Consider the following 20,499-nt stretch of genomic DNA (forward strand, 5'->3'; position numbering starts at 1 on the left):
GTACTTTAATCATTAGAACATGCTCCTTCCTTGCAATCACCCTGCCTACACTAAGGAAGAATTAAGCTGGCAGCACCCAGGTGCCATCATGCTCCAAACATGGCATTAAGTGATGTATGCAACATCCTTAGCCAACCGTCACTGGCTTGAAAGTAAACACAGCCCTGTAGAAACTCTTCATTCCCTCCTTAGCCCAATACCACCCCTTTGTCTGACTTTAAATGGAAATGAAAGGATTACTTCACCTCTCCATTTTTCAAATACGTAGCAGACTGAACTGTATTCAGCAACACTCCTTGTGGGCTCCAGCTGAACTTGTATCTCAGGGGATTGTCAGAGTGCTCTGGAGCTGGTAGGCCACCACAGAAAGAAGTGTAGGATACAACCTGTCACATTTATCCACAGGAAAGAAAAAGTGAAGAGAAGATACACAAAGATGCAAATAGAAGAGACCTCCCCTGCAGAATCCCCATTCCTTCTTAAACTTTCTATTGACATTATCTCCCAAAATGGGCCAGGTCAGAAGGTCTATATCAGACAGGAGAAACCAAATGAATTTTCACTGCCCAACAGTGTCAAGCTGTCACATTGCAGGAACTGTTAATAAAGGAGAGGAAACCAAAACATACACCGAGGCAAAGCAATTTTAGTTCATGGGCTCACCAATTAGATGAGTTGACACTGAATTCCAAGCATAAGAAGAAGTAAGGTGTCCAGAGTCCATCACACATTGGTGACATGCCCAAAATAGGCTGCTATTAAAGGAACAACTAATAAAATCTTGGCAGAGCTATGCACTACCTGCCAACCTTACCGTAGCGCCAACTTCTTTTGCCTTGTCAATACATTCCTTTGCCAACATATGGTCAAGACCAGGATCCAAACCCATTTCACCAACGACTGTAATACCAGCAGCTTCTACACTAAATAACAGAAATGCAGACTTGTCAGAATATTCACTGTCACTGGCCTTTTATTTGGGAAATCACTCCAACAAAGGCCCATTACACCTCGCTACAAAGTAAATTCTAGTCTCTGTCTGCAAATTGTGGGGGGGAAAAAACAGAAGATGTTCAAAGCTGAAGAGTGACCATTTTATAAGTGTCCCTGTAGTCTTGGTTTTTCTTACTTTACTACAACATCTAGGGGCTGGTGGAAAAGGAAAATCCTATCAGCTATTCAATATCCTACATTCTCCTCAACAGTGCTATAGTGCAGGTAGGCACTCACACAGAGGACAGCAAAGAGCTGGTCATAATGCTGTCTACAAGTACCTGAAGGGAAGTTGCAGCCAGGTGGAGACTGGTCTCTTCTCCCAGGCAACCAGCACCAGAACAAGAGGACACACCCTCAAGCTGTGCCAGGGGAGGTTTAGGATGGATGTTAGGAAGAAGTTCTTCACAGAAAGAGTGATTGGCCATTGGAATGGGCTGCCCAGGGAGGTGGTGGAGTCACCATTACCGGAGGTGTTTAGGAAGAGACTTGACGGGGTGCTTGGTGCCATGGTTTAGTTGACTAGATAATGTTGGATGATAGGTTGGACTCGATGATCTCAAAGGTCTTTTCCAACCTGGTTAATTCTATTCTATTCTATTCTATTCTATTCTATTCTATTCTATTCTATTCTATTCTATTCTATTCTATCCTACCCTACTCTACCCTACCCTATTCTATTCTATAATTGCCCTAAGCAGCTCCTGAATCAGGGTGGGGACTGAAACAGCTGCCTACACATGCAGGTAAAATTCTCATCTCACTCTTTTGAATTCACTTCAGAATTTGCAGTACCATAAATGAGAAGAGCTCCTCCATGTCCAAAAAAACTTTCAATCATATAAAGTAGGACAAGAGAAACAGTAATTAGAACTGTCACCAGTTAGAGCTAATACTACATTGGGCCTGTCCAAAAAGGAGGTGGCATGAAGGAGGATACTATTACAGACACAATAACCCAAGAATTAGTTTATGTTTAGGGGAATGAGAAGGATATCAAACAAGCTTGCTATCACTGGTGAAATAGGACAGTCCAGCTACTCATCTTGAGTATCAACTCAGCTCAAACAGGTTTGAGGGGAGAGGGGAAAGCACATCAACACAGAATAAGATGGGGCACGCAGAAAAGTACACTCCATCATTTAAAGTGCTAGCCTGGCCAGATTAGGGTATGCACCCATTTCTCTGGTCTGCCACAGCCTTTACATGTAGCTTTAGGGAAAAGTACTTATTTCTCCATCACAGAAAGAGAAAGAAAGCTGAAAACAGAAATTCACAGTAAGTGTCAAAGGTGTAACGGACTGCAAAATATTCAGATAATGCACTAAAAAGAAGGAAACAACACCAGGGAGATTCTACTTTCCACCTACCTCTCCTGGAGTTCTTTCATAGCTGGTGTTAAGTAGCTGGCTGTTACCAAGTTCACTTTGTTGTCAATACATTTCTTAGCAACCAAAGGATGTGCTGAATAAGGCAGCAAACTACAAATGAAGGAGAATTATGGAACATCAAAATCCAGACAGTTACTTCTGCTGTCACTGGAAAGACACACACAAATGTTTCTTGTATACCTACAAAAGAGCTCAAGTAAATGCAACAGTCATACCTGCCTTGCCCTGGGCAGTTTCATATCTACAGAAGTTAAATGCTACCCTATCAGAAGAGCATTGTTGTACCTATGCCCTTCAGAACAGGGCACAGGGCAATAGGGGAGTCATTCTTTAGACAGCATCTTTTGTCATACTTCTCTTTGTAAAAAAAACCCCACTGACCTCTTTCCAAGGCCACCTTCTAAACAGGCATGCTGCAGGTTTAGAAGATGCAAAGTGAAAACCCATCCTTGAGAAAGCTTGCGTTACAATGACCACGCTGAAGTACTTTGTGAAAGGCATGCTCTGTATGGAAAGGAAGCAACACTCATGACATCCATGCCAAAAGGGACAAAATGGCAAGGACTGCAAAGTCATTTCCTCCCATTTCAATATCTGGAAAGAGAGTTTTCTTAAGAGATGTGAGAATTTTGCCTTCTCTTGCAAGCATGCAAATTTGATGCCAGGAGCATATACTTTGGCGGACACAACTGGCCTCTCACACTAAGGAGGCTCTCCTTGTAACTGGTGAACACTTCTGCAGAGTTGCTGTAGTCAAAGCCCCTTTGAAAGTCCTGATGTTCCCTTTCAAGGGAAGGCAGTGGCCAGTTACAACTATTTACATACACAAATAGGACCCCAGTTCTTGGGCATTAAAAGAAAAACAAAAAAGGTTACTGTGATGATTTAGGTCAATGAACTAGGAGACAAAAAGCAGTGTGACTTCAAGCTGAGCCTGCCAAGTTTTATACTGAATTCTGACCTGATCACAAGGTCGTGTTTCTTCACCAAAGAGGACAGCTTTTCCTCTTCCTTGATGACATCCATGTGAATTGAAGTAACATTGCTGTGTTTTTTCATCAGCTGTTCAAGTTGTTCTTTCATGAGAGATACTGTTTTAAAAGTAAAACACATTGACCATTACCTAAAGATGTCCAAAGCACTCCCATATATAATTGTGCTTTACACACTCCTCCTTCTTCCCCAAGAGAAACAGTTGCATGGATATTTTTCCTTCACTAACAGTTGAAGAGAAATCAGGCATAAAGCACCTAACTTCCCCTAAAGCAGTCAATTTTGTTATTAATTGCCAGTGCCCAGCTGTAGCAGCTATAACTCAAGAATAAGAACCTACAAAGAATACTTACCCTCAGAAGAACCCCTCACAGCTAAAATGTGTAATGAGAACAGGATGTAACCAGTTAGAAACTTTGTGGGTGTATTAAAATGAATAAAAGCTTTATCTGCAGGTTTCCTGTCAGCAAACTAGGTCTGTACAAAGTATTTATGCAAAACTAGAAGTCATCTCTTTTCCCACACTATGACGAAGCAGGTCTAGAACAGGAGATAAAGGACTGTTAAACTTATCTTTGTGCAGTAGATGACCCTAGAACTTACTCTCTTACTTGCATCACATGCGTATGCTCTCCCACCATGGTTTTCTACAGCAGCACTATCTACACTGGCCAGGTAACTGAGCACCCATATGGTGGGAAAACAGATAAAGACAAAGCAGCACACTTTCACACCTAAGTGGTTTTAAAGTCTACTCAGTGAATACATCTCTTATGCACAAATGTCACAAAAGTGTCTTTAACTAGCTACAAAAAGCCAACACTTTTATTATAAGTCCCATGTCTTCAACTGTAACTCCTCATAAAGAAACCTGAAGAGGAAAGTTTTATAAGGTCAGTGGCTTTAAACTAGAGCAGGGTAGGTTTAGATTGGACATTTGGAAGAAGATATTTACTGTGAGGGTGGTGAGACACTGGAATGGGTTGCCTAGAGAAGTTGTGGACACCTCATCCCTGGAAGTGTTTAAGAACAGGCTAGATGAGGCTTTAAGCAACCTGGTCTAGTGGGAGGTGTCCCTGGCCATGGCAGAGGGGTTGGAACTAAATGATTTTTAAGGTCCCTTCCTACTCAAGCCATTCTATGAATTGCTCTTTTCTTTGTTTATGTGGTGGACTATCACACAACAGCCTTGATCTTCATGATTTGATTTGGGTTGGCTATCACCCATTGGGTCTACCAGCCCTTACTGAAATGAGTCATCCACAGATCTACTAGAAGACAGTGTAGGAGAAACTGTCAGAAACTCACATCTTGGTCCTTGATGTATTAAACACTTTGGGCATTCACAAGCTCATCAGTTTTCTGGGAGAGTACTGCATGACTACAAAGGTAAGGGAAAAAATAAAGTGGAATTTCCTGCCTCCAAAAGTGCCTTTCCTGCATGTTTACAACCTCATGTGAAACAGAATAACCACACAGCATTGAAGCAGGCAGGTTTTGCTCTTGCTTTGACTTTCACACAGGAATACAGACAAAGCATTCTTGTTGTTGCCCAATTTAACGAAACTATGTTGCACTAACCCTTGAGGAAAGCTGCAACACAAAAATTGTATGCTCCATGTGTTTTAAAGGCAGACTGAGTTTGGATTAGCACCATCCTGTGGAAAAGCAGCGTTTCAAGTAGTGCAACAATGTCTCTGGAGGCCCAAAGTATTTTAGTACCTGTTTTCTCCTGGTTTTAAGAATGGCAAATTCTCTAACCTGGCCAAATAAAAGCAGAGATAAAGTATTCAATCACTTTTTGATGGGAGTAGCTACTTCTGCAAAACACAGGCTACTTCACTGGAAAGCAAGAAGATGACTAGAAGTCCAGGAAGGGGAAAAGTGCAAAGAGGAAAATCTGTTTTCTAAGGTTTAAGGTCTTGATGAACAGAACTAGTAAACAAATGCAAGCCCAGAAATATGCACCACGTCCCTCATACCATACAGGCAAATCTGGTTACATTCTGTTCCAGTACATTTTAACAGAATTCCAATTTATAGCCAAGAACAACATAAAACCTTAAAAATAATTCACATAATTCACCAATTTTAACATTACAAAGGTAAAAACATCAAGCTTTTGCTTAGGCCAGATATGACTAAAGGCCAACATTCAATCTGAAAAGTTTGAATATTTGCTTACAGCTTAGTCCTACCAATGTGCTGGGTTAGGAACTGGCTGGAAGGCCGAGCCCAGAGAGTGGTGATGAATGGTGCCACATCCAGCTAGAGGCCAGTTACTAGTGGTGTCCCCCAGGGATCAGTGCTGGGCCCCATCCTATTCAATATCTTTACTGATGATCTGGATGAGGGGACCGAGTCCATCTTCAGCAAATTTGCAGACAACACCAAGTTGGGAGCAGGTATTGATCTGTTAGAGGGTAGAAGGGCTCTGCAGAGGGACCCTGACCAGCTGGATAGATGGGCAGAGTCCAATATGATGCATGATGTCATTCAACAAGTCCAAGTGCTGGGTGTTGCACTTTGCCCACAACAACCCCATGCAGTGCTACAGGCCGGAATTGGAAGGGCTGGAGAGCAGCCAGGCAGAAAAGGACCTGGGAGTACTTACTGATTGCTGGCTGAACATGAGCTAGCAGTGTGTGCAGGTCGCCAAGAAGGCCAATGGCATCCTGGCATGCATCAAGAATAGTGTGGTCAGCAGGAGCAGGGAAGTCATTGTGCCCCTGTACTCAGCACTGGTTAGGCCACAACTTGAGTCCTGTGTCCAGTTCTAGGCCCCTCAATTTAAGAAGGACATCGAAACACTTGAATGTGTCCAGAGAAGGGCAACAAGGCTGGGGAGAGGCCTTGAGCACAACCCCTACGAAGAGGGGCTGAGGGAGCTGGGGTTGTTTAGCCTGGAGAAGAGGAGGCTCAGGGGAGACGTTATTGCTCTCTACAACTACCTGAAAGGTGGTTGTAGCCAGGAGGGGGTTGGTCTCTTCTCCCAGGCAACCAGCACCAGAACAAGAGGACAGTCTCAAGCTGCACCAGGGGAAGTTTAGGCTCAAGGTGAGGAGAAAGTTCTTCACAGAGAGAGTTGTTAGCTGTTGGAATGTGCTGTCCAGGGAGGTGGTGGAGTCACCATCCCTGGAGGTGCTCAAGAGGGGACTGGACATGGCACTTGGTGCCATGGTTTAGTAGTCATGAGGTGTTGGGTGACAGGTTGGACTTGATGATCTTTGAGGTCTCTTCCAACCTTTTTGATTCTATGATTCTATGATTCCTGCATATGCCAATATTACTACTTAAAACAGAGAAATCCAGTGTTTTCCTGCTTCCACTCATCCCTTCCTATTTCCTTGCCCCTACTGCCATCAGCATATCCAGGTTAAAGCAACCAGTATTTGCCACATCTGACTGAAAATGAATTGGTTTCCTGTCCTGGCTTTCCATAGGGCCAGCACAAGGACGGCAATGGGAACCTAGGCAGTAGTAGGCAATGAAAGTAGCAGGTGGGGCAGAGGCTTCCAGAGATTTAAAAGCATCTGTGGTTCTAACTCCAGTCTTTATTTCCTTGTGGCCTTTCCAAAGTCAATGGAAGATAAACATTGCCAGAGGGAGATTCATCATAGGCTGCTAATCAACTTGTCCTGAGAGAAAACAGCAAGACAAAATTATCCACAAATTCTAACCAAAAAAGGTTGTTTACAGGAAGGTTTATTAACAGTAGGGAACCAAGAGTGATTTTCTTTATCTGTTCTCAGAACCAGATAAATTTATTACTTACCACAAAGTTTCTGTCAGGCTAGCACATTCAAATTAGACACAATTTTGCAGTTAAAAACAAGCAGAGTCTTACATACCAACTGTGATGGCAATGTTAGAATCTCTAGTGAGATACTCAAGCACAGGGCCAGAAACATATCCAGATCCAAGCAATAAAACTCTCTTCTTATTACCCATCTTCAATGACTGTGCATGTTCCCTAGGAAGTGTAACAGGAAAAATTAAGGAAACAGAAGATGGAAAACTGTAAGCAGCTAAAACTAATGGTCTAAGTTTGTCTACAAACCCAGAGTGCTATTCAGACCAAGTTCTAACCCAAGACTGTAGTGATTCCTTTCTTCTGCTACAACTCCTAGTTTCCTTCCTATAACATAAACAAGACCAAACCCATCAACACCTCTGCTGTTTCTCCTGTTGCTACTGGCTGTTTCATACATTTTTCCTCAGTGATCAGTACATCCTTCCCAATAGCCAAATTACTGTAACCTGATCACTTGAGAACTGTCCAGCTGTCTATGTCATGTTGGGCTGTCAGAAAGCCTTCATGCTCTGACATCACAAGTAACTGCTACAGTACACAACACCATGCTAGGGAGAGTGGATTTTAGGTGAGTTGTACTAGGTACATATCAGTACATCAGAGGAACATGATAGCCAATAAAAGGCAAATGAAAGTTAATGCCCACTGAAAAGTCCTGCTTTCATAATAGAGCTCAGATATGAAAACTGTCACTGTTTCAACTCAGCTTGTACTACTCTGTAAATAAATTAAAGTAGCTCTCCCATTGACTTGCAATATTAAATGGATTCTCATCAGACATTGCACTGCTTTCTGCCAACCAGAATAATGTAGTTCAGCAGTTGTTTAAACACACTCTTGTCAGTGTATAAATTTTAGCAGAAAAATACATTTTGCTGGTTTATTTTTCTTTTCAGCTCATATTTTCACTAAGTTGTAAAATTAGGACTGTAAAAGTGTTTGTCTAAAAATAGCACAGCTATGCAGATAAAAACTATTTAGCAAATAATACTTTTAAAACATTTGTAAAGCCTTTTGTACTGTTGAAGCAAAGGAAACTGTTCCCTGCCCTGTTGTTTAACCAAATGAATGGAGACTGAGGTATGGTTTTTCTTATCCTGTATTCTGAAAACAACTTTCAATAAGTAAACATGACCTCCAAAGATACAAACTTGGAGGAAACTTCATAAGCATACAAGCAACCCAGCCAGCATGGATTTACGAAGGGCAGATCCTTCTTCTCCAACCTTATGTCCTTCTATGATCAGGTGACCCGCCTGGTGGATGTGGGGCAGGCTGTGTATGTAGTCTCCCTGGACTTCAGCAAGGCCTTTGACACCATCCCCCACAGCAAACTCCAGGCCAAGCTGTCAGCCCCTGGCTTGGACAACAGCACTGTGCACTGGGTTAGGAACTGGCTGGAGGGCCGAGCCCAGAGAGTGGTGGTGAATGGTGCCACATCCAGCTAGAGGCCAGTCACCAGTGGTGTCCCCCAGGGATCAGTGCTGGGCCTCATCCTATTCAATATCTTTACTGATGATCTGGATGAGGGGATTGTGTCAGTCATCAGCAAATTTGCAGACAACACCAAGTTGGGAGCATTTGTTGATATGTTAGAGCGCAGAAGGGCTCTGCAGAGGGACCGCAACCAACTGGACAGATGGGCAGAGTCCAACAGGATGGCATTCAACAAATCCAAGTGCCGGGTGCTGCACTTTGGCCATGGCAACCCCATGCAGAGCTACAGGCTGGGGTTGGAGTGGCTGGAGAGCTGCCAAACAGAAAGGGACCTGGGGGTATTGGTTGATAGTAGGCTAAACATGAGCTAGCAGTGTGTGCAGGTCACCGAGAAGGCCAATGGCATCCTGGCATGCATCAAGAATAGTGTGGCCAGCAGGAGCAGGGAAGTCATTATGCCCCTGTACTCTGCACTGGTTAGGCCACACCTTGAGTCCTGCATCCAGTTCTGGTCCCCTTCAAATTAAGAAGGACATTGAGACTCTTGAATGTGTCCAGAGAAGGGCAACGAGGCTGGGGAGAGGCCTCGAGCACAAACCCTATGAGGAGAGGATGAGGGAGCTGGGATTGTTTATCCTGAAGAAGAGGAGGCTCAGGGGAGACCTTATTGCTCTCTACAACTACCTGAAGGGTGGTTGTAGCCAGGTAGGGGTTGGTCTCTTCTCTTAGGCAACCAGCACCAGAACAAGAGGACACAGTCTCAAGCTATGCCAGAGGAAGTTTAGGCTCAAGGTGAGAAGAAAGTTCTTCACTGAGAGAGTCGTTCGCCATTGGAATGGGCTGCCCGGGGAGGTGGTGGAGTCACCATCCCTGGAGGTGTTCAAGAGGGGATTGGACATGGCACTTGGTGCCATGGTTTAGTCATGAGGTCTGTGGTGACAGTTTGGACTTGATGATCTTTGAAGTCTTTTCCAACCTTATTGATTCTATGATTTTAGGACTTTGTGACATTGGACACAGCACAATATAGAGTATTCCACCAAAACACAAAGGTAAATGAATGCAAAAGAGGGCATAGAAAAAGTTTGAAGTAAATAAACCTTAAGAAGTGATACATTACCTGCTCTCCCTCAGTTTCTGGATATATTGATACTTAGGTGTCAGTGACCCGTTGGATGCAATCACTGCCTAGAAATACATTAAGCAAATATTGAGGGGGTTTTGTACCTGTACATTTTAAAGCAGAGTAAGAGAAGCAGAGTGCCAGACTGCAAAACTTACATCTCGAACAACAGATGAGTAGTTCTGTCTTTCAAGAGGTTCAGAGCCGTCTGATAACAGCTAGGGAGAGAAGTTATTTCAAATCAGGTCACTTTATTTCCCACAATAGTTTGTTGTTTTTTTTCAGAGAAACACATCAGCATTTAAAATAACACTTAAGTGAATGGAACAATACTAGTATGCCATAGCTCTGACATTCTCCTGACCCTGATCAATGTCGTTTGACTTTTATGAATATACAGAAATTCAAAGAGCAGTCTGACTGTGAGGGACTGCTCAGTGGCCCAAGGAAATTATATTTAGACATCAATGGCATGGTCCAGAAATGATGAACTACCTGCCCAAGCATGTTTTCTGCCTACAAAAAGTGTTTTTCATAAATCCATAAGATATCCAAGCCACTAATATCTCATTCATGTGCTGCTTTTTTGAATGTATTGCCTCAAAACTTAGAAAGCCTTTTAAATATTCTTTTTAAGTACAAAGTCAGTTATGTTCTACAGCAGATTCGTTCTGAATATATACAGGAGACCAGAAAAGCAACAAACATGCAGACCAGCATCCAGTCTTTTACCTTCTTGTTGGACACAAGACCTTACCATCTCTTCAATATAAGGGAAAAGCATATCGCCAAAGTACTCTGTTGCTTCTATGGGAAGCTGCGCTGGAAGATTGTCGATGGAACACATCAGAATCCCAGAGCCCTCAACACTGAAAAAGAGAACAAAGCTCTTGTAAACTACTTCTCCATGCTGCCTGGAAGTACCACCTTTCAGAAGTGTACAAAACATATGATCTTTAAAGATAACGTTTCACTGTACAAACTACAGAGCAAAGCAATACAAATGAAAGGCTCTCCCACCTGTCATGTATAATGTGCTGGTCAGCATCATACATACAAAATGGGCTGTCAATTGTTGTACACTCTGTCATAAATTCTATAGATCCTCCAGTGTCTGCTGAAATGTCACATATTGCTATAAGTCTAGAGGAGTTGAACAAAAAAGACAAAGGAACATAAATGTAAGAGATTACAAAAGACCAGGAAATAAAAGAAATGTGAGAAGATCTGTTAGACCTGCAGCTTCAGTCCTCTTAACCAGTTTAGAAGCCAACACAACACAGATGACACCCAGAAGTGTAATGTATATCTGGCCCTATTGTAGTCATAAGATTTCCATTCACATCAACAGGATTCATTTTTCACATGTAAATTCTCAAAGGACAAGAGAATCATTTTATCTATGTATTCCATGTACTGCCAACACCTCCCATTCATTATCCACCTACCAATTCCCCTGAGCTGTCACTGGGCAGACCTACATTAAGAATAACTCCATCATGATAAAGGGAGACCTGAAAAAGTGGTTGCCTCCTTTCAGTTCACAGATAGCTAGCAGAGATCAAACATTTGTTAGTCTAACTCACAACCTCTGGCCCCACTCATGGTTAATGCTGAAGTTCTTTGTCATGTGAGACAAAGAAAAGTACCGAATGGTCAAAGAGACAAAGACCTGCTTCCTCACCAGAATACACCGCCATATCCTTCCCACAGGGCTACTAGAGAAAGGGTGTCTCCCACTCACACTGAAAGGACACTAACTCTGGATTTGCACCCCATGTTCCATCCTTAAAGCTATTCAGGGTCTTGATACATCACTACTACCTGTAGAAGCCAAATGACAGAGCAGGAATAAATTAACCACAAAAACTGTGCTCAGGCATAGAAACATCTAGCAACAATGGTGTAGAAAGCACATTTTCCAGATGTCACGCTGTTTCTATTGGATCAACAGCAGAACCACCTTTACAGAAAGACAGACCATACCCATCAGCCATTTGAACTGTGAAGCTTTCAAAACTCCAAACTGAAAACAAGAACGCAAGCCCAGAAGCAAAGCAGAATCAATGGGGCATTGTGCAACACGCAAGAGGAACATAAGAAACAGAATCATTTGGTAGATACTCCAGAGAAACTCCCTAAAGTTATTACTTTAATTATGGCACTGCAGAACCCTTACAAGTGAACTGAGGTGTCTTACTTGTGTGGCAACTCAGGACACCCCTCCATTGCACCAGTGGAAGATCTAACTGGCACCAGCAGCTTCTGAGCATCCTGCCGACTCAACAAGCGAGGAGTATGTTGTTCCCAGTATATGCCATTAATTAAACAAGTTGTGTAGGGTGCAATCTGCAAAGAAAGTTACACATGCCTCATCTTCTCTTTTAGTACTTTAAGAAGTTAAAAGCACATCTAGCATTTTTTAATAAAAAAAGAATTAGAATTAGAATTAGAATTAGAATTAGAATTAGAATTAGAATTAGAATTAGAATTAGAATTAGAATTAGAATTAGAATTAACCAGGTTGGAAAAGAGCTTCGAGATCATCGAGTCCAACTTATCATCCAACACTATCTAAGCAACTAAACCATGGCACCAAGCGCCCCATCCAGTCTCTTCCTAACCATATCCAGTGATGGTGATTCCACCACCTCCCTGGGCAGCACATTCCAGTATCAAATCACTCTTTCTATGAAGAATTTCTTCCTAACATCCAGCCTAAACCTCCCCTGGTGCAGCTTGAGACTGTGTCCTCTTGTTCTGGTGCTGGTCACCCAGGAGAAGAGACCAACCCCCACCTGGCTACAACCTCCCTTCAGGTAGTTGTTAGATGAATAGATATGCGAAGGTGTAGTCACTACCAACACTCATTAGAAAACCTTTCATAAAAGAACAGAAGAGATCACAGAATCACATCAATGATGCTCACATCAATGTTAAAGCGAGAAGTATAAAGTTCGGGATGTTTATCATAGTCTACTGGATCATACAGCCCATCACGTTTCCTCACGAGATGATGGTGACGACTTAACACTGTTCCATAGACTTTTCTGAGGTCTGAGGTTAAGGAAATAAAAACCAAAGAATAAATGAATTAGCTGTTAGACAGAGAGGGTTCCAGTGTTTTCAGTCACTATTGTCACAGCATACCTCCAGATCTGGAAACTTCTTTTAACTCATGTGGTTCCACAAACTCACATGGGAGGGCATTGAACATTTCTTGAGCACCCTGTAAAGCATGAAATAGGATTCAAATGAGCTGAGAGTATAAAGGTAGCACAAGTATAAAAATGCCACAAACAGCTTATCAGTCCTGCCAGAGAACACCTACAGAGATACCCAAATTGTGTCACATGTACCCTTGCTTATCCAAACTAAAGCAGTCTGGATCTATGCACAATGAATTTACACCGCTCCCCATTACTGTAGTATGGGTGACCCACAATCCAACACCTCGTTTATATTTCTAATGGCAGAGCTGGGAGGTGTCAACTGAGCCACATTAGGCAGGTTTTACTGCCACTCTGGGGTGCAGTTTCTCTTCAGGGATAACCTCTGAAGCCACTCCTCACCAAGCAGGCTGCCCTAAAGGCAAGGAATTTCATGATGACTTTCCCAACAAGCTGTGACAGTAGGGCATGGGTCATTAAGACATGCTACCCTTTTGCCCAGAAAGCACACATTTACACAGGCAGTGATTCTCTATAGCTGGAGCCCAGCTGAACTGATCTTTCTTGCCAAACTCCTGCGTAAGTTCTAAAGTCCAGCACTTATAAGCCAAGTCAATGCTATAAAACAGATTTAAAAACTCAGCACGTATTGTAAAAAGTACTTCTTTCCTCCCTACTTCAATAGGGTGGTTAGACATAGCAGTAAGATTTCATCCATTTTTCATGGCAATATGTTAGCATGGTCAGCCTTGTCAGGCATGAATTCAAACATATTTAAAATTTAAGTTTAGGGTACTCAAATCCTCACTAGTAAAGGAAAAACTGAATTTCAAACAAACAAAAGGAACACATCAATCTATTTAACATGATATGGACCCAATGTCAGTAAGTTCTATTAATACAGCATTTCATCTTGAAGACAAAATTCTTACCTTAGAAACATTACCAGTGCCTGTAAACACAAATGTTAAGGGGCCAATTGACTTTGGCATCAATCCCAGTGAAATTTCATACCCAGCATCCCGTACTGCCTGCACAGCCTGACTGCTATTCCTGTAGTTATGTGCCATGCCAATGTGCTGAAAGCAAAAGGTACAGAACCATCAGGATATTTTCCATATTCAAATACAGATAATTAACAGATGCCCAAATGGGGAACGGAATGGAAGGGAGGAGGAAGGGAGGAGGAAGGGAGGAGGAAGGGAGGAGGAAGGGAGGAGGAAGGGAGGAGGAAGGGAGGAGGAAGGGAGGAGGAAGGGAGGAGGAAGGGAGGAGGAAGGGAGGAGGAAGGGAGGAGGAAGGGAGGAGGAAGGGAGGAGGAAGGGAGGAGGAAGGGAGGAGGAAGGGAGGAGGAAGGGAGGGGAGGGGAGAGAGAGGAGAGAGGAGAGAGGAGAGAGGAGAGAGGAGAGAGGAGAGAGGAGAGAGGAGAGAGGAGAGAGGAGAGAGGAGAGAGGAGAGAGGAGAGAGGAGAGAGGAGAGAGGAGAGAGGAGAGAGGAGAGAGGAGAGAGGAGAGAGGAGAGAGGAGAGAGGAGAGAGGAGAGAGGAGAGAGGAGAGAGGAGAGAGGAGAGAGGAGAGAGGAGAGAGGAGAGAGGAGAGAGGAGAGAGGAGAGGACCTAATCAACTAAACCATGGCACCAAGCGCCCCATCCAGTCTCTTCCTAAACACCTCCAATGATGGTGACTCCACCACCTCCTCGGGCAGCCAATTCCAATGGGCAATCTCTCTTTCTGTGAAGAACTTCTTCCTAACATCCAACCTAAACCTCCCCTGGCACAGCTTGAGACTGTGTCCTCTTGTTCTGGTGCTGACTACCCAGGAGAAGAGACCAACCCCCACTGAGCCTCCTCTTCTCCAGGCTAAGCAACCCCAGCTCCCTCAACCTCTCCTCATAGGGCTTGTGCTCCAAACCCCTCCCCAGCTTTGTTGCCCTTCTCTGGACATGTTCCAGCAAGTCAACATCTTTCCTAAACTGGGGGGCCCAGAACTGGACACAGGACTCAAGGTTTGGCCTAATTTTGCTAAAGAAAAATGCATACACATATACTCTTACCATGAAAGGAGTGTGATGTCCCAGGGCTAAAAATCGTAATCCCAATCCATGTAAAATGTTGATCATTCCTAGTGTTAAAAAATGAAAATGCAAAATAACAGTAATTCAGACCATCAGTGTTTATTATGAATTTGCAGTTGGAAACTGCAGAGACTGACTGACTGACATTCAATAGCAGGCCATGACCTTAAACCTTCTCTTGGCCCACATTACACATTTCACCACTTTTTAATCCTCAGATATCCTTTTATGAGATGCATCCACGTCACCAGCTTCCAAAGAAGGAGATAATAAAGAAAGCATCCTGAAGAATCAGAGTTGGAAGTTCAGCAGAAAGGAATTGTAACCATGCCTCACAAAAATCAGTGCAGATGGATAACAGAGTGACAAAGAGATGCTGTTCAAACTCACAGGACTGACAGCAGCCATTTCTTTCAAACGCCTATTCAGTTATCTCTTGATATTTAGTCTACCTCAGATTAGTTGAATAGACAAATGGGATTTCAAGACAACATGAAAGAGATCTGCCAGGAATTCACAGGACTATTTGACCTGTTGTCTCATCAAAAGTAGAGAACACAAAACAGAATGGGAAAAAAGCTCTTCAAAGCAGAAGTTAAAAATGCAGTTAAAAATGCAGAGCCTCAACTTTCAGGAAATGTAGACAACCAGAAGTATTACATGCTGCAAGCCTGCCTTTACTTTATGCACTATACCTGCTACACCAGCCCACTTTCCAAAGGCCACAACTCGCATTCCTTTATGATCAACCATTTTTTCATAGTCAAACAGTCGAATTTCCTGAAAATACACAGCAAACTGAGTATTAAAACTTTCAGTGAATGCAGTCAGTGGCACATTGCTCTCCAAGGAACTACCTTTACATATGTCTTTGTCACCCTTCATGATGGAGGCTGATGGGTACATTTGAAAAAGGCAAAAAAATCTTATAAAAATAAAACCCTGAAAATTGCATCAAATTCTTGCTTTGGAGTCTCTGCACTGCCTGCACACTCCTGTCACAGAGCTCGCCAAAGGGTCACTCCAGTTGCTGCAGACGCATTCACATGCTCTGCCAAGAGGCTGCTTACTTCTGAGTGAACTGGCTGCTGCCTCTGAAATGAGAGCATACCGTGCTCACAACACACCTTGCCTTGTACACATAAACAGGACAGCACTGCAAGCACAAGATACTTTGAGCAATAAACATTCAGCTGCAAGGAAGGACAGTACCTACAAACACTCATTCTGAAAGTAACCATACTAGGCAGCAAGCTTCGATTACATTCAGCATTCAGTTTTCCATCCCCTGCTAACAGCCAACTGTTTTGCTCTGACACAATTTACCTGTCTTAGAATCTCATCCAAAAGGGGCATGTTTGCCTCTTGGGCTTTAATAGTATGAGAGAAGAAGGCATAGTTCTTTTTAGGGATTAATTTTTCCTCTGGAGGTCTCTTCACACCTATTATCAGAGAAGCCTCAGAAATATCTTCTTGAATAATGCCACCTGCTTTGACATAATCCTATGAAAGAAAGAAAAGCAAAGTAAATTTTTCTGGGTTTCTTTCATATTCAGATGTCAACACATAAGGAAATAGAACAGAGGACAAATAAACACTTCCACAAGTTACTGCCTTCAAAACATTCATAAACTTCCTTATCAAAAGAGGTATCAAATATCAAACTGAGCTTCCATGCCAATATCCTATTACACAAGGCCAAAACATAATTGTGTGTAATTTGTAATGTGCTGAAATACTTGGAAATTAGACAAACCTGACAAATTAACCTGAAGACAGATGATGTGATTTTATGAAACTGTGTAAGACTAAGTCCAAGACGAAAAGTAACTTCTAAAAGACTGGTTCTCCATGCCAAAATTTATTGTTGTTCCTCCTTATCTCAAAAGCACATTAAAATTGCAACTTTCTATATCATAGTTGTATGCTTAATGTAATCCATAAAAAATAGTTCTAGTGCCTTAATTAAAACGTGCAAGTGTTCACTAATTCCCTACTTTTGTTTCAGTTCTTATCTGTTGGTGCAAGTACTTTACAACAGCAACTTTACTGCTGCTACAAGAACTAAAAAGTCACAGTCCTGACGCTCACAGCATTACAGAAAAAAGTCTCTCCTCATTCTCCATGACAGATGGGAAGGAACAAGATTCACCAGATTCTTCCCACTTTTTTTAAAATATCCATGTTTTTTAGGGTGCTCCCTCCATACAAATAGAAGACAAAAATACCAATGTTACATTAATTCCCAAGTTTCTACTTCAAGAGCAGCTAGATTTTTTTTCAGAGACTGATGAAAGGGCAATAAATCAATAGAAACAATTTCCAAAACCAACCAGTGTGCTAATATTACAATAAAAGGTTAAACCATTCTTTCTTCTCTCCACTAGGACATGACTCTTCATTCAATAACAAAATTAACCATATGTTTTCTCTTGTATATCTTTTGAACATTATTTGCCCTTTACTGAGGCTAAGAACTTACTTATGATTTTGCTTATCTAATTCAAAATGGGACCTTTACCTTTTCATGGATGGCTCTCCGGTTTGATGGCTGCACCAAGACCTTATATCCCATTTGTGTCAGCTCCTTAACATGCTTGGGTGCTAGCGGTGCTCTTCTTTCCCATGCATTAACATCTTCCCTCCTGATTGCCAGCACAGACTTACGATGATGCCAACACTTAGCATGATGGAAGACACACCTACCATTTGTGTGACTAAAGGCTCGGAGCATGGTATGGCCTGATGGCAGCAAAGACAAAGTAGTAAAATAATACATGTATATGTATGCTTCAAACATTGTTTGTGCAAAAGTTCTGGTCTCCTTTAGTATCTGCTGTAAAACACAAACCAGGTACTTCATATTCCAGTTACTTTTATGAGATATGAATTTGCTTTCAATGCACTTTGCTGCATCTCAGTTTGGTGGGGTGTTGTTACAGAGGCAAATTTTTTTTACTACTGTAAAGGAAGGCTTTTTATGCGTTTAGGGTACCAAGTTCTTAATCACATGACTTCAGGAAATCCTGGAAAGTTGAAGATACCAATTTAATTAATTTTCCCAGCATAAACTTATAAAGACCAAGCACTTATCAAAGCTTGCATCAAGAACAGTAAGAAGTAAGACACAGAGAGAAAAAACACAGGCTATAACATAAGCAGTTAATTAAAAAAGAAAGCCCAATGTGTAAGATGAGTGCTAAGTATTTTTACATAACTATTTCTTACATCCAGAAAAAATTGAAGACTACTGTTTAGCAGTCAGCATATGGGTGGTCAGGAGTGACAGGTTTTCTTCTTAATCAAAATTTGAATATCATTATTAGGACATATTCCCACTGTAAAAGATTATCCCTTTGTTTTTTCTCTCCTTCTCTTCATTACCAGCAAAGCACACATGCCACTGCTTAGCTTTGCCATAAACAGCTGCACAGATTCAGCATCAGCTACCTAGGATCCTAAGGACTTCATATTTTTATATGGATCTCAAAGATAGAGGCTTCAAATATGTGAATTTTGCTTCCAAAGCAATTTTAATTGATAATCACATGAATCTCTGTATCTGAGTAACTTGGGAAATCCTGTTTCTCCTCCTGCCTCAATCTTTTAAAACCTCTACATATCTAAAGACTTGAGAGATCTTATTTAACTCCAGGGCTGCTTAAAGAGAAAAACTAGCACAGGAAGGAAGGCATCTACAAAACCAAACAGTCCTCCACATCAGCTCCAGGTGTCATATTCCTGCCATCACTAGACTTGTCCGCCAGCAGAAGTTACTGTACTGAAGCTGGAGTCACTTCATGACACTGCTCTTTAGCATCCTAAAAGGCTCCTTAGAGAGCATTTTGGCACCTCAAAACCAGAAGAAGTCTTGTCACACAATGTCACTATTACTGTACATTAAGTACAATGAGTGGAGTTCATACGTAAGCCTACAGTGAAGTCAATTTCCCTCTTGCAGAGGAGTTCACCAAGAAGAAAAATGCCCCTTTCAGGAGGGAGTGAGCTGGCCCGCATTTACAGCATGTGTGGGGATATCAGGGCAGTAAGCAAACACTTCATGACCTCTGGCAGGCCAGAAGTTCGTACACATGATTCCCTGTGTATGCTCAGGCATAGCCACAGAGATACTGATACCTTGTTGTAAAGGTGAAAGTAACTTGAGAACTCAAAGCCTACAGAGATGGAGACTCCTCCCTGGCCTCTCCAGCACACTAGCCAGTACGGGAGAGCCAAACATCACATGGGTTCTTCACCATTCATGCTGTGCTGGCTGTTGCACCCAACCTTGAGTTTCACTGCAACTAAAATTGCGCTGAGCAATGCAGCAAAACAATAAAAACAACAGCAATATATTTGATTGCACCACACAGTTTGAGTATAACCCTATTTCTAGAGAAAGCTGAATACCCTTACAGGGGCAACTTGTGCCTCCACTTATCACTCGAGACCCTGATAAACTACAGCACCGGCGCTGCCAGCATGTTTCGCCTCTTCCGAAGCTGCGGCTGTGGCTCTGACGGGGCCCCTGTAGCCGCGGAGGGGCAACGCGCAGAAGGGGAAAAAAGTATCCCCATGAAGTGCGGCAAGGAAGCACAGGCAGACGGAGGACAAGCGCAGAGAGCGGGTGGCACCGGCAGCGGGAGGCGGGGAAGGAGCGGCACCCTTGCCGGCAGCACTGTCCGCCCTAAAGGCGCCAGGCCGCTCTCGCCGCCACGGGAGCCGCCGGGCGCCGCTGTGTGCCCCAGCGGGGCGGCGGGCAGAGCAGCGCAGGGCAGGGCAGCGCAGCGCAGGGCAGCGCAGCGCCATACCTACCTCACGGCGAGCGCGGCAACGGGAAGGGCACAGCCACCGGGTCCGGCTCTCTCCTCCGGCAGACGTCCAGCGCAGCGCCGACGCCCAGGACCGCAGCCAACCACCGGCCTCCCTCCGGGTACACCCTTCGCTGCCCGCCAATGCGGAGGGGTCGTGGCGTAGGCGTCACGGCGGGGGCCGGCACGCCCCCTCACCGCCCCCGGGTTTCTGGAAGGCCCCGTACCGTCTCCCCACCCGGGCAGAGGGGAGTGGTCAGCGCCGCGGCCTAGAGAGCAGGGTGCGCCGCGGGGAGCCCCGCCGGCCGCGCGCGACGTTCCGCCGGTTCTCCTCAGCGCGGTACACAGCCATCACCCCAGCGCCCCACGGCTACAACCGCCAGCACCGACCCCTGAGCCTCAGCCTCGCAGTGCCCCGGGGCGAGTTCAAGGACGGGCGGCGTCTGTCCCATCACAGGACTGTGCTAAACGTTTTCCTACTACACGTCCGCTCAAGTTATTCACGAGCGTTCAGTCACTTTGTCCCTTTCAAATGTGTTTAAAATGGTATGAGAGAGAGTAAAAGTTACTTTGTCGGAGGAAGAGAAACGAAGCAAGGATTGTTATGCAACCTGCTAGCAATTTTAAGCTGGAACTTGGTGCTTGTATTAGGTCCATTTATGATAGGCCTCCATTGCCATATTAGCTTATCAC

At 43.5% G+C, this 20,499-nt stretch overlaps 1 protein-coding gene across 3 annotated transcripts in view; it reads right to left on the reverse strand.

The window, feature by feature from the left end:
• Positions 1 to 19,897, reverse strand: part of AASS (aminoadipate-semialdehyde synthase) — a 33,810-nt gene extending 13,913 nt beyond the window's left edge. The window contains exons 1-18 of one of the 3 annotated variants that reach the window (XM_068165238.1): positions 19,811 to 19,897; positions 17,517 to 17,737; positions 16,322 to 16,498; positions 15,691 to 15,775; positions 14,975 to 15,042; positions 13,854 to 14,000; positions 12,902 to 12,980; positions 12,681 to 12,808; positions 11,952 to 12,100; positions 10,772 to 10,894; positions 10,509 to 10,620; positions 9,910 to 9,969; positions 9,749 to 9,816; positions 7,229 to 7,350; positions 3,346 to 3,475; positions 2,364 to 2,474; positions 815 to 923; positions 246 to 386 (exon numbers count right to left, since the gene is read on the reverse strand). In XM_068165238.1, the coding sequence (XP_068021339.1) occupies positions 246 to 386; positions 815 to 923; positions 2,364 to 2,474; positions 3,346 to 3,475; positions 7,229 to 7,350; positions 9,749 to 9,816; positions 9,910 to 9,969; positions 10,509 to 10,620; positions 10,772 to 10,894; positions 11,952 to 12,100; positions 12,681 to 12,808; positions 12,902 to 12,980; positions 13,854 to 14,000; positions 14,975 to 15,042; positions 15,691 to 15,775; positions 16,322 to 16,498; positions 17,517 to 17,729 (2,022 nt within the window). In that variant the 5' untranslated portion in view covers positions 17,730 to 17,737; positions 19,811 to 19,897. Of the gene's footprint in view, positions 1 to 245; positions 387 to 814; positions 924 to 2,363; positions 2,475 to 3,345; positions 3,476 to 7,228; positions 7,351 to 9,748; positions 9,817 to 9,909; positions 9,970 to 10,508; positions 10,621 to 10,771; positions 10,895 to 11,951; positions 12,101 to 12,680; positions 12,809 to 12,901; positions 12,981 to 13,853; positions 14,001 to 14,974; positions 15,043 to 15,690; positions 15,776 to 16,321; positions 16,499 to 17,516; positions 17,859 to 19,810 lie in introns of those variants that run through there. The other 2 variants (XM_068165229.1, XM_068165247.1) reach the window with 2 other exon arrangements.
• Between the last annotated feature and the right edge of the window lie 602 nt (positions 19,898 to 20,499).

This window comes from Melanerpes formicivorus, unplaced genomic scaffold, assembly GCF_026170545.1.
Source record: "Melanerpes formicivorus ecotype bairdi unplaced genomic scaffold, bMelFor1.0.p_v2 SCAF_3, whole genome shotgun sequence".
Classification (NCBI taxonomy): domain Eukaryota; kingdom Metazoa; phylum Chordata; class Aves; order Piciformes; family Picidae; genus Melanerpes; species Melanerpes formicivorus.